The 12922-nt window shown below is 36.2% G+C and overlaps 1 protein-coding gene across 1 annotated transcript in view; it reads left to right on the forward strand.

The window, feature by feature from the left end:
* The window catches only part of LOC124237472 (gamma-aminobutyric acid receptor subunit alpha-4), a 61706-nt gene that overhangs the window by 15562 nt on the left and 33222 nt on the right, over positions 1-12922 (forward strand). Inside the window, exons 4-8 of the mRNA XM_046657139.1 lie at positions 480-700; positions 861-943; positions 3565-3708; positions 5431-5583; positions 11427-11686. Coding sequence (XP_046513095.1) covers positions 480-700; positions 861-943; positions 3565-3708; positions 5431-5583; positions 11427-11686 — 861 coding nt within the window. The remainder of the gene's footprint in view (positions 1-479; positions 701-860; positions 944-3564; positions 3709-5430; positions 5584-11426; positions 11687-12922) is intronic.

The following is a 12922-nucleotide window of genomic DNA, read 5'->3' on the forward strand; positions in this document are numbered from 1 at the left end:
TTCCTTGACCCTAGGCTCCTAGGCTAATTTCAATAAATTTTATGAACATAAGATTTCTCATTTACATATTTTGCTTTGTCTTAAAGAGATGCTTACAATTTTATGATTTATTATGCAATGATATTTGTTGCACATTAACTAATTTTGCTACTTGGTGTAAAATAAAGTACAACTGTCATTACCTAGTGCTGGCAGTTTTATTGAATTATATTAATTATTCTTGAATAATTCTATGTATGTTAATTTATTTATCTAAAAAAATGTAGAAGATTAAGGTATCAAGATGGGCATAACATGCTTTAATTGTTGAGAATCTTTTTGCTCCATTGACTTAAGAAAATTTCTTTTCCTATTAACTTTGTTTTTATTTGGATAGTCTTTTTTATGAATGGGAAAGAGACTAGAATCTAATGTATTTTTTCTGCATACTTATGTATAGGCATCTGAGATTTGAATATGTCACAAACTAATTTTCCTAGGAATACACAATGGATGTGTTCTTCAGACAGACATGGATTGACAAAAGACTAAAATATGATGGCCCCATTGAAATTTTGAGATTGAACAATATGATGGTAACAAAAGTATGGACCCCTGATACGTTCTTCAGGAATGGAAAGAAATCTGTCTCCCATAATATGACAGCTCCAAATAAGCTTTTTAGAATTATGAGAAATGGCACTATCTTATACACAATGAGGTAGTCATTTTTTTCTTTTTCCTTCTTCCCTTTATCTTATTTTCCTTTCTTTTTTCTTTCCTTCCTCCCTTTTTTCCTTCCTTCTTTCTCGTTGTAGAGATCTATAAAATTATTTTTTAAGAAAGAGTTGATTTTATTTAATTGCATTTTTCCGTCATAGACTCACCATAAGTGCGGAGTGTCCCATGAGATTGGTGGATTTCCCCATGGATGGTCATGCATGCCCTTTGAAATTTGGGAGTTGTAAGTTACAGTAAAAATGCTGTTAGAATTTGTGATTACATTATGCAAGCTGATATTTATATGTGTGTGTGATTTTCCGTAATTCCACATTTAAGTCATTGTCCATGACAACAACTATCCAAGGTTTGATTTTTAGGAGACCGTTTATTAGCTAATAGGTTTAAATAAAGAAGTAAAAACAACCCCCTTTACCTCAAAAAACAAAAACTTATTTCTACAGATAGCCTAGGTAGACTGACTTATAATTAGTAGGTTGGTGGTAAATGATGAAATTTAGGGACCTCTGAACTCCATATCTTGGTGGTGTAACATAGAAAGCATAGATGACTTTTTTTGTTTTTGTAACTTAACAGTTTCTTTTATCAGCAGTCTTTTATGGCAAACTTGAAAAAAGGCCAAAGAAGGTTCAGGGCTTGACACGGGTTAAAATAACATAAACAGCACTCTTAGTATAAAAGTGGCTGAAATATGGTACAAGCATAATAGGAGGTGTGGTCTAACATGTAGACAGGGCCAAATAGTATAGTGCCTTATAGACCACATGAAAGAGTTTGAATTCTATTCTAAATGCTTTAGGAAGGCTTTGGAAGGTTTTACTAAGGGGCGTGGCTTTCTTTGACATTTCACCTTTGACTTCAGCTTTTCTATGGAGAATGGATTGTAGAGAGGCTAGAGTAGGAGCAGAGAAGAGTTGGAGGCTGTTGTTTTAGTAGAATCAAAGATAGCAATGGCTTAGACTAGGCTGGTACTAGAAGAGAAGGTGTGAGATAGAACGACTGGGGATATTTTGTGGAGTTGAAGGCAAGAGGATGAAATGAATGGGTAAGAAAGAATATGGGATTCCTTTCCCTCAAGCCCCCTTCTCTGAGATGGCAGCAAAATGTGATTGCCTCTTCTAAAGCCGGCCTCAAATATTTGATTCAATCAGAATCTGCCAAAAATAGATGCTGGCTTTTACTATTGCTTCAGATTCTTAGTTGCAGTGATTGTGAAACTGTTGCCTGCCGTTATCATTGCTCATTGCTTAGCTTAGTGAGAATCGGCAGTCACGATTCTTTTTATAACCCCTAGTAATCACAGTATTCAGTGAGCTGACTTGAAGCTAGAGAGAGTCATTTGCTCCTTGACCAATGACTTAATGAGAGAAGATAAAACCAGAAAAATACATAGACGGAAAGGGTGATCTAACTAGGGCCAGAATTGAAATCCATTTGTGCTATAATAATTTAAATCTCACCCAAGCTAGTTCTAATCTAGGGGAAGTCCTCTCCCAGTCATGCCCCTCTAGTTCTCAGGGGAAGCACTTGGTAGGTGCTCAAAGTTTGTATATAATAAAGAAATCACTTTTTGGAAGCTGATGTTTTTGAGTGGGGAATTAAAAAGAGAGGTATATCATACTTAGTAAATAATCCTTAATTATTCCAGAAAGAGAAGAATACCATTTAACTATGTTTACAATTCATAGGAATGAGAAAAACCAGGAAAGAAAAAGATTGTTCTAGCAGGTGGGGTAGCCAAGAGAAGGATATTTAATTGAAAATATCATGGACAGGAATATAGCATTCAGGACTTTAAATGAATGATTAAGCATGAATACACTTCAGGAGATAAGCGTTGACACATAGCTATATACGGCTCAATGACAACACAAGCCTCTTTTTTGTTTTGCAAACTCATTTGTAAAGATAGTCTCTCTAGGTATGAACTCCTTTTGTAGAATTAAAAAATTCCACCAAGGACCTACTGTGCTCTGGCCATTTTAGGAAGGTATGTGGAGGGTAGCACACAATTCTTCTTGGTTCTTTTGAATTTATTTGTGTGTAAGCCAAGCTATCTGTTCTGGGTAGACTGGTAAGCAAGCAGCTGGTCTCCATTTGCACTGCACATCGAATAAAAGAAAATGGGCTTAAATTGTTGCTGGGAGGGATTTGTTGAAGATGGAAAGGAAAATGCCCTGACTGTAAGAGTTTAAAGGTAGTGGAACTGGTTGGGTTATTATATTCCCTGGAGAGCTTCACAAACAGCATAGCCAGTTGTCACTGCAGAATGCTTCCCAAACAGCATGGGTATTGCCCAGAGGCAGAGTCTGGAATAGGTGACCCCTGGAGAGTTCTCTCAACAGTAGGGTTTGTTTTTGTTGTTGTTGTTATTATTGTATTATGGGCAGCATCTGGTATGTTTCTAATTGGCAGAGCTGCATTAGGATGGGAGAAGCCAGTATTGGTCAAGCACTGGAAGTGAATTAGAATGGAAAGAAGCAGCAGTTTGACAGTACTTTTTTGTGGTTTATTATTTCTACTTTTCAACTGCTTATCTTATTACTATGGAAACATATCCAAGTGCATTGATGCATACATGGCATTTTAGTCATTTTAGTTGCCTTCGTTTTAGTTTATCCTCCTCCAATCCTTTGGCATAAAATCAAGATATATACCCAATTGCAAGGCTGTTTATTTAATCTCTACCATTTTCTAAATCCCAAACATGTTTGATAAATCATAATGATTATTGTTTTCATTTATTCCATCTTTCCTGAACATGTGTAATGTTCTTAATTGTTGACCATCAATGCTGATGCAAAAGGAGCACTGACTCTAACCACGTTCTGTGCTCTCATTCAGATGCATACCCGAAGAGTGAGATGATTTATACCTGGACGAAAGGTCCTGAGAAATCAGTAGAAGTTCCAAAGGAGTCTTCCAGCTTAGTTCAATATGACTTGATTGGGCAAACCGTATCAAGTGAAACTATCAAATCCATTACGGGTGAGATGTTTAACAATTAAGCTCAATATGCTACTTGGCATTAGCAATGGAGTTTTGTCCTCGCTTTTTCATTGAAATATCTAGTGTTCTCAGGGGACAACAAAAACTTTCCAGAAAGAGGCTTGATGTATAACTTATAGTTAAGAATTTCTTTATTTTTGGGTATAATCTTATTTTGGTTTAAAATAAATTCTGAGTTGATGAGACATGAAAAGTGAGTTGGTTTTCTTATTCATAACAAAAGTCAATAATCAAATATATTAAAACTATTTTGAACAGAATTCTGAGGCAAGAAGTCTGACCATTGAACACTGGACTTTCCCTTTTTCTTTTTTTTGGTGTTTTCCCAAAATCATTTTTATTTTGCCCAATTAATGTGGTGCAACTGTATTTTCAAAAGTAAGAGCAAAATATAAAGCTTAATTACAAAATATATTCAGAGTATACATTAAAGCTGTCACACAAGAAAACGGATATTATTGACCATTCTTGGTCTGTATTTGCTTTTGGAGTATGAATGAAAGAATCATAGAATTTAGTTTTTATCATATTTATTGGGGAAAATTGGCTGTTCTAAAAGTATTCCTTACTCATATATTTTTTGAAAACATTCGTTTTCCAGCCTGACAGTGGGATTAATATCACATTTTGGGAGGATTTGAGGCTTCTGAATCTTGGACTTCACAGTCTGAGAATAAAGCTACTGCTTTCAAGTAACTTTCTTAATATCTCCCTTTCAGATGTAACATTAAAAATATTCATTAACAGGTACCAGAAATTTTATGGTTTGTTTGCTTATTAGCTTTTAGGTTTTTGTTTAAATGCCAATAAAACTTGCTTGAAAGCAGGGATGTTCTATGTGGCTCTACGTTATGTGTGTCTCTTTGTATTTTTCTTCAAATACATAACATTTAGAAATACAGCTCTTCCCTAAAACTAAGACAGTAAGGCAGCCTCTCCCTAAGCATATATACACATTTAATGTATATGTGTATTTCAATTCTTTCTAAAATTAAGCTATATATTTTCATATGTCTGTGTCTATGTGTGTGTGTGTGTGTATGTATTTCCATTTTTTCCTACTGATTTTCCACAAAAGTTAAGTCTAAATTCTGCTCTTGAAAAATACTGAGAATGAAGGTTAATTGCTTTAGCAGTGTTAGACCTTTATTGATTGATTGATTTGATTTGATTTTTTTTGGTGAGGAAGACTGGCCTTGAGCTAACATCTGTTGCCACTCTTCCTCTTCTTTGGCTTGAGGAAGATTGTCCCTGAGCTAACATCTGTGCCATTCTTCCTCTATTTTGTGTGTGGGATGCCACAGCATGGCTTGATGGGCGGTGTGTAGGTCCGCTCAGGGGATCTGAACCCGTTAACCCCAGGCCACCAAACAGAGCTAGCAAACTTAACCATGATGCCCCTGGGCTGACCCCAGTATCAGATCTTTAAAATAGAAAGCACTGCAAGAATTTTTAAAAATTATAGTCCAATGTATTAAATTGTTTAACCACTACGTAGAACAAAAGTGTTTTTTTGTGCAATGATGTTCAATATCATTTCCCCCTACTTAGGAACTACATATTTCTCGATGTTTGTGTTGTTATCCACAACAGATAATTTCTTTGCCTAGAATACTGTTTGTTAGTCTGAAATATGACTATGAAGCCATTGAATAATTGCTGCAGAACCAATAATACATTTTCCTCATGTTTTATTTGTAGGTGAATATATTGTTATGACGGTTTACTTCCACCTCAGACGGAAGATGGGTTATTTTATGATTCAGACGTACATTCCATGCATTATGACAGTGATTCTTTCTCAAGTTTCATTCTGGATAAATAAGGAATCAGTTCCAGCTAGGACTGTATTTGGTAATTGCAATTCATTTCTTGGGTATTTTTGTCCACATTACCTTTTGATCATGATTCGTGGGAATAGCCTTAGATATCATTTCTAAGAAAATATTAAGCCGTAATATATCAGGCTGTACTGAGTAAAGAATCATACAAACTTTCATTTTTATCTACCCTGTACAAAGTAATAAGGCTTGAAAGGATGTGGGCAGTCCATTCTTTGGGGCCCCATCAGACTTCCCCTGTTGAGACCAGACAGGTGAAGATCAAGCATGAATCTGGATCTAATTTCACTTTTGGTAATATTCTTGGGCTACTAGCTTAATGCTGTGTAATTGAATTAAAATCATAATCAAGGTGTTAAAATGAAATGCACTGGGTGCTTAAAATAAAACAAATAAAAGTCATGGTTGACTGAATAAGAAAGCCTTACAATAATTTTCCTTTTAATGAAGAGGAACACAATGCAAATAGTTTAGCTGCATTGAATTGGAAGGTATTATATGCTTAGTTTATTAGCTCATTGTTATATTCTATCTGCATCTTTTTTCTGAACACATTTTATTCTTTTTGTTTTTATAGGGGCTTCCTATATATCTTATTCTAAACTATAGGAAGTCCAGAAGACATGAGTTTTAAATTTTTATAGATGTTAATAAGTGTTTTACATATCAGTCATGCTTTTAAATAAAATTAGTTATAATGATGTTTATTTAATTCAATATATTTCTATATTCTTTTTCTATTGATTGTGAGCAGAAAAAGCATTCAGTAGTGGGATAAGAATGAAAATGATCAGAATTGCTCTGAAATGGAGATATAGTCCTCACAAGAGATGCTAATCTCCCTTTTCTTTTTCTATGTGATGGGATCAAAGCTGTGGTATAATATCCTTGTCACATGGTAGCTGAAGGGATGCTGGAGCCAAGGAGCTGGGGAGAGTGGGAACTTCTTATCCCACCTCCCTCTCCATTCAGAGAACTGCTGATAAGGGCATCTTAGTGTTCTCAGCGGACCTGAATGTGGGGATATTTTTGCATAGACCTCCCCCTCCCACCCCTTTAATCCTAGGTTCACTCAAGAAGGTATTGGAATCCTACTGGGGAAACTGTTATGGAAGGGTCAATGCTGGGGGCAGGATGTGACCTCAGAAAGGTGGCGAGCAGGTATAACGGTGCTATCCACTTCATAGAGTTGTGAGGGTTCAATTAAAGAATAACTGCCCATTGCAAGTGTTGAATAAATTTTAGCTATTAAAAATAAGTGTGAAAAAGAAGGAGAGAAAACAGCAAATCTAAGCTTTGGACTCCAATAGGTCAGGGTTTAAAACCCAAATCTGCCACTAATTTTCTCCACCCATAAGATTATGATAACACATGTCCCCTTCATAGACTAGTGAGGATTTAGTTATGCACAGTACTCATTACAGAGTATGTGGAGGACTTTGTACATATTAGTTACTCTCTCCCATATACTCTATCATCTCAGGGAGATCTATTTTTTTCTGACTTGATTTCCTTGATTTTTAATTGTTTTTGAAAGAAAACATATATCTTTCTGTTATGGAATACCGGACACTGTGCTAAATTCTTGATACTCATTATCTCATTTAGTGCTGACACTAACCTTGAGTCTACTCATCATGTTCAAGGGCAGCCTGACTGGGCAGGAAGTATCTGCTGAGGCTAAGTGCCAGACCAAAGTCCCTTAAATTTTCCCAGTACAAATAATATTAGTATTTCAGGAACTATCATCGTTTAAAATAGTAGTCACTTGTCCACATATTATCATATTCTTTTCTATGGTCCTGAAGAATCTAGAACAGAAAATACTGACCCATCAATGATGCCTTTCATGAAGAGATGATAGTGCCATAGCACAGACTCTGGAGTGAGCTAGCCTAGGTTGTCACCCCGAAGTCTACCACTTATTAGCTGTGAACCTTCAATGAGTTACTTCTGCCTGTTTCCTCACGTGTTACAACAGGATGAATGGTTGTACCTAGCTCATAGGTTGCTGTGAGCGTTAAGGGAGTTAATTTGAATAAACCATTTGGAAAAATGCCTACCACGTGGTAAATCCTATTTGTGTCATTTATTATTATGATGGTCCATGCTGCCATCTACCTCATTTGAGAATCACTACTTGGTATTATAATGGGAAGTCCTCTGTATTTTATAGTTATTGTGATTGGTTGATAAGCTTTGAACACTTTCTTTGTTGATTGCAAACTGATAGCCACTGTTCTGTCTCTCTTATCCCCAAATAATAGAAATTTCTAGAATATCCAGAGGGATAGCATTGATTACAGCTGTACCCAAACAATATTTCCTATCCAAATAAGACACTGAAAGGAAATTAAGTAGCATATAGTGAGGATACTGGTAATACTAGTACTAATGATGATAAGATTTGCTGTATACTTTTGGGGTCGTCTTATTTAATCTTCATAATAAGTCAGCATGGTATGCATTATTAATTTTTTATGGATGAGGAAATAGACTCAATGAGATTAATAAACTTGTATAAAATCACCTGTTTAAGTGATGGACCCAAGATAATTTCTGTCTAACTTTGAGAACTCTGCCATTTAACAGATGGACCAAGAAAATTTCTAACTTTGAGAACTCTGCCTTTTATCTTCACAGGGGGCATGGGGATGTGGGGGCTTGTGGAGAATTCCAGAGCTGCTGAGTGAGATTGTATGGATGTGTGCTGAAGGTATTCTGTGGGTAGCTTTTCCCATTTGCCTCTGTCTTGTGCTCATGTGCCAAGATGTTGGTTTTGATTGACAAGGGAAATTATGCCCAATAATTAAGTCTTCAAAGACCTAAGATGTGTCAGAATGGTAATTACTAAACTGTTCATTGAGACTCTAGGATGATATTTTCCTAAGGAAGTTAAGTTTTAAGCATTTGAGGAGCATTAGAAATCAATTTCCTATGAGATTTCGGTAAAAAGTTAATTCTGGGCTGGTATTTATCTTCTATAATTCTCATTTCCCTCTTCACTCAAGGAGAGAATTTGCTGGGTCAGGGATGTTTCTAGAGATCATGCAAAAATAAAACCAAAAAAAAAAACTCAGTGTAAATATGAGAAGTCGAGTGTGCTAAATTCTTCCCAAGGTGGTATGCCTTTCAGTTTTCTAATTATTCCAGTATAGTAAAACATTAAACCTGAGTAAATGCCAGCTGGCATATCTATATCATTACTAGTTCATCTTTTAGGAGTGGCCAGCCAAAAATTCACTCTTGTGTACAGTCTTAGCCTACTCTTACACATCCTCTCCCAGCTCCTGGGCCAGCCAATATGGTGCATTTTCAGCTTCTAAAAACAGGGACTGGCATCAATACTTGAATGTGTCAGAAAAAATTCTATGGTTATTGAAATGTTTTCAGGGTAGATGCCAGCTAAGCCATTTACCACAGATGCACCGTCTTCCTAGATGCAGCGGAAGCCTGGCCTCTTATCTGAACGGTTGGCTTCTGTTTGCTGTTCTTTTGGTGTTTAAGTAAATGCTCCAGCTAAAAGCAGGTATGATAAGCACATCCTTGTCATGCTAGTGCTTTCTTTAAATTTGGACTCCAGGCAGAGAGAGTTTTTTAATGTCTAAAGGGATGTCGACTTCAAACGCTTAGCCAATTGTTCATGCCAGTTACTTTCCTAATTTTGCCAACAGTCATAAAATAAGAACCATAATAACTGAAGGGCTATTCTACAAACTTTAAAATCAAGTTGACTCAAAACAATGAAAGAGAAATGGAAAGTGGCCACATATCTAGCCTTTTTTGCAATGATGTCCGTAACATCGTTTAACGTCTTCATGAACCTTGTGATCTACCCTCTCTAACAATCAGAAATTAATTTTTGGACTTATGGCTCAGCAATTGCATTAATATACTGTTTACTTGGCATCAATAAGGGAATTTATTTGCATGAAAGCAGGAGAAAATGAAGACTACTACTTCTTGTCCTCAGGAGAATTTGTTCTATTATAAAAAAAAAATGCTCAAAGCAACATGGAGAATCCTAAATGGCTTATATTTGAGTTTGAAGTTTCTTTCTGGTTATCACATTATGGTCTTTGTAGAATTTTGTGAATTCTTCTCAGAGTAGTATTCTCTTTTAGACTTCACTGTTCATATTTTATTTCCAGGTGCTTTCAGACTAATTTCTATAATATTATAGGAAATATCTCTAAGAAGCTTGTGGAACATTTTTGAATTCTTAATAGGCCATTAAGGTTAAATTATTATGAAAAAACAGAAAAATTTTGATTTATCTTTAAACTTTGTAGCTAAAATTTTTCAAAATTAATTTAAGGTTTGTTCATACAGCTCAGAGCCAGCATGGGAACGGTGCCATTTTTCTGAGTTTTACAATAGAGGCCTGAAAATTCTAAAGTCTCTTTCTGAAACAAAGTACAATGAAATCACAATACTTAGTGCATTTTCATAGATAGTTAGATATCTATGTATTTGACTGAATAAATACATTTTAAAATCTATTTTAGACTAATATAAATGTCAAAAATATCACGAATTTTTTTCTTAGGGAGTACAACCAAGTCCTCAATTTTCTTTCTCTGTGTAGTCTATGGAATGTTTTTAAAAGATCTATAGCTCATGTGTTGCACAGTTGGTCTAATTTTTCATGTTCTAGACATTGACAATTCAGTAGGCACTGGAGCTGAAAAAGTGAGTTTATATGTACTGTGCATTTATCGTGTGCCTGACACTATGTGAAATATTATGGTAAATCCTGAAGTAATGTTAGACTCTTCTGCCCTCAAGGAGGTTATGCTCAGTCAAGTTGAGGAAACAAGTCTTGCATACAGGGAACAATACAAGGCAGAATAGAATTCAATGCTGAGTTGAGGAGACAATATCATTTCTCCCTAAATCAAAATATTATGCTTCTTTTATTGTTCCATAGGGCTCACTATCTCTTCAGTTTAACATATATTATTTGACTTTCAGCCAGGGATTGGCATGGATTGGAGTATATAGTTTGGACACCTTCATCATCGTCATCGTCATCATTGTTATCCCCAAACACGTGGGTGGGTCAGTTCAGGAGCTATCCTAGGCAACACATAGAATGAGTTTAAATGGATATAGTAAATCCCCACAGAAATTTCCAAGATTAGCTAGATAACATGGATTAGATCTACAGATAGGAAAAGGTGCAGAAAGGGACACTTGGACAAATATTGGCATCCTTAAATAATGCATATCTCTATAGTTCTGGTGGCAAGTGGAATTTTTCAAGTGAGAATGGGAACTAACCTTTTTCTAGGCTGAGGAGAAGGCTTCCCTGGAGACGATATGCTTCAGAAGCCTGCTGATGAAAGAGAAGTGACTCTATTCTTGTTGCAAATATTTTCCTGCTGACCATAAACTGATGGGTAATAGATGTCCAATATTTTTAAAGCCAAATTGCTCTAGAAATCTATGGAATATACCTTTATCGTTTTATATAAACTAAGCTCTTTCATAACAGGTAATTTATTATTTTAATTGAATAGGTAATATTCAGTTAAAGATCGTAAGTATCTATAATCTTTACAGCAAACCCAATAGGTAGATATCAAAACAAGTCCAGTGAGTTTTCCTAACTAAGCCCAAATCACACTGAGCCAATGATTTGAAGAGCCAGGATTTGAATCATATCTTTCTCTCACTCCAAAGCCTATGCTAGTTTCACTGAACCATTAGGATTCAAATCTTCCATCACAGATGGTTTGATTTGAGTTACTGCAAACTTTGTTACCTGCACCCCACCAAATACCTAAGTCTTTTTGTTTGTTTATGTTGTGCATAGAAGTAATGGTAAAGTATTTTGTCTCTTTTGCTTTGAAGGAATAACCACAGTCCTCACCATGACCACACTGAGCATCAGTGCACGACATTCTTTGCCCAAAGTGTCTTACGCTACTGCCATGGACTGGTTCATAGCTGTCTGCTTTGCTTTTGTATTTTCGGCCCTTATTGAGTTTGCTGCTGTCAACTATTTTACCAATATTCAAATGGAAAAAGCCAAAAAGAAGACGTCGAAAGCTTTCCAGGAAATTCCAGCTGTTCCAGTGCTGAGAGAAAAGCATCCTGAAGTACCTTTGCAGGTATTTGACTTAATCTCCTTCAGTTTAAGATTTCAGCTTTTTTCTTGGTCACATTTGCATCACCAGGGGAAAAACCGAAAACCTAAAAATCCCAATGACAATTTGAAAGTCAATTTAAAAATCCAGGAAATTATAAAATGATAATTATGAATTTAAACTTTAAAACCATGATTAATCACTTAGAAATTAAGCAGCTCAGGGGGCTGGCCCCGTGGCGGAGTGGTTAAGTTCGCGTGCTCCGCTGCAGGCGGCCCAGTGTTTCGTTGGTTCGAATCCTGGGTGCGGACATGGCACTGCTCATCAAACCACGCTGAGGCAGCATCCCACATGCCACAACTAGATGGACCCACAACGAAGAATATACAACTATGTACCGGGGGGCTTTGGGGAGAAAAAGGAAAAAAATAAAATCTTAAAAAAAAAAAAAATTAAGCAGCTCTGGATGAGCTAGATGTACATGGAACTAGTTGTTTGAAAGTTTTTTTCAGAATTAAACATTTTTGACAGAAAGGGGCAAAATCTTATGTGTACTATTAAGGGGAACCTGTGGATATCTTTGAGTGGGTTGGAAAGGCATTTAGTAGAATTCAGTGAACAAAGTAAAGCAGCGGTTCTTAACATGGCCCCACATTAGAGTCACCCCATGAGGCTGGGTGCAGCCTGTGCTTCGATTTAAGACGAATAAAACCAATAAGTAAGAGGGCTCATAGTTGTAGTTGATGTACATCCAAAATTGAAAATTCTCACCCTAAGGGGCAGATCTAAAAGGATGTGAAAGCCTAATAAGAGCTACAGCAATTTACACTGGGCACATCTGTGATTTGATATTAAAAAAAAAAATTTAAGTGACTTTTTTCTCATGGACTCCAGTTGTTCAAAAATAACAGATCTTCATGTCAACAGGTCCTCTTCCCCCCTCCCCATCTCCCCAGATCTCTACTCTCTCTCCCTCACTCTTACTCTACTCAGCTTCTTTCTTGAATCAGCAGACAGGTGTCTGTGGTCACTTGTACACACCCTGATGGCTGGTGCCACAAATGGTGACCCAAAACTCTTTTTGTCTGCGTGTGCCCAAATCAAAGCATATATACATCATCAACTTTATTCTTCTAGGTGTTAACTCTTTCCCTTACTTAGTCATTCATTCAGTTTTTCACTCATTAAAAAATATACATTTAATGCCAACTGTGTGCCAGACCCTATTTATGGTCTTGGAATCCACAGTATACAAAAATC

This window comes from Equus quagga, chromosome 3 (assembly GCF_021613505.1).
Source record: "Equus quagga isolate Etosha38 chromosome 3, UCLA_HA_Equagga_1.0, whole genome shotgun sequence".
Taxonomy (NCBI): Eukaryota; Metazoa; Chordata; class Mammalia; order Perissodactyla; family Equidae; genus Equus; species Equus quagga.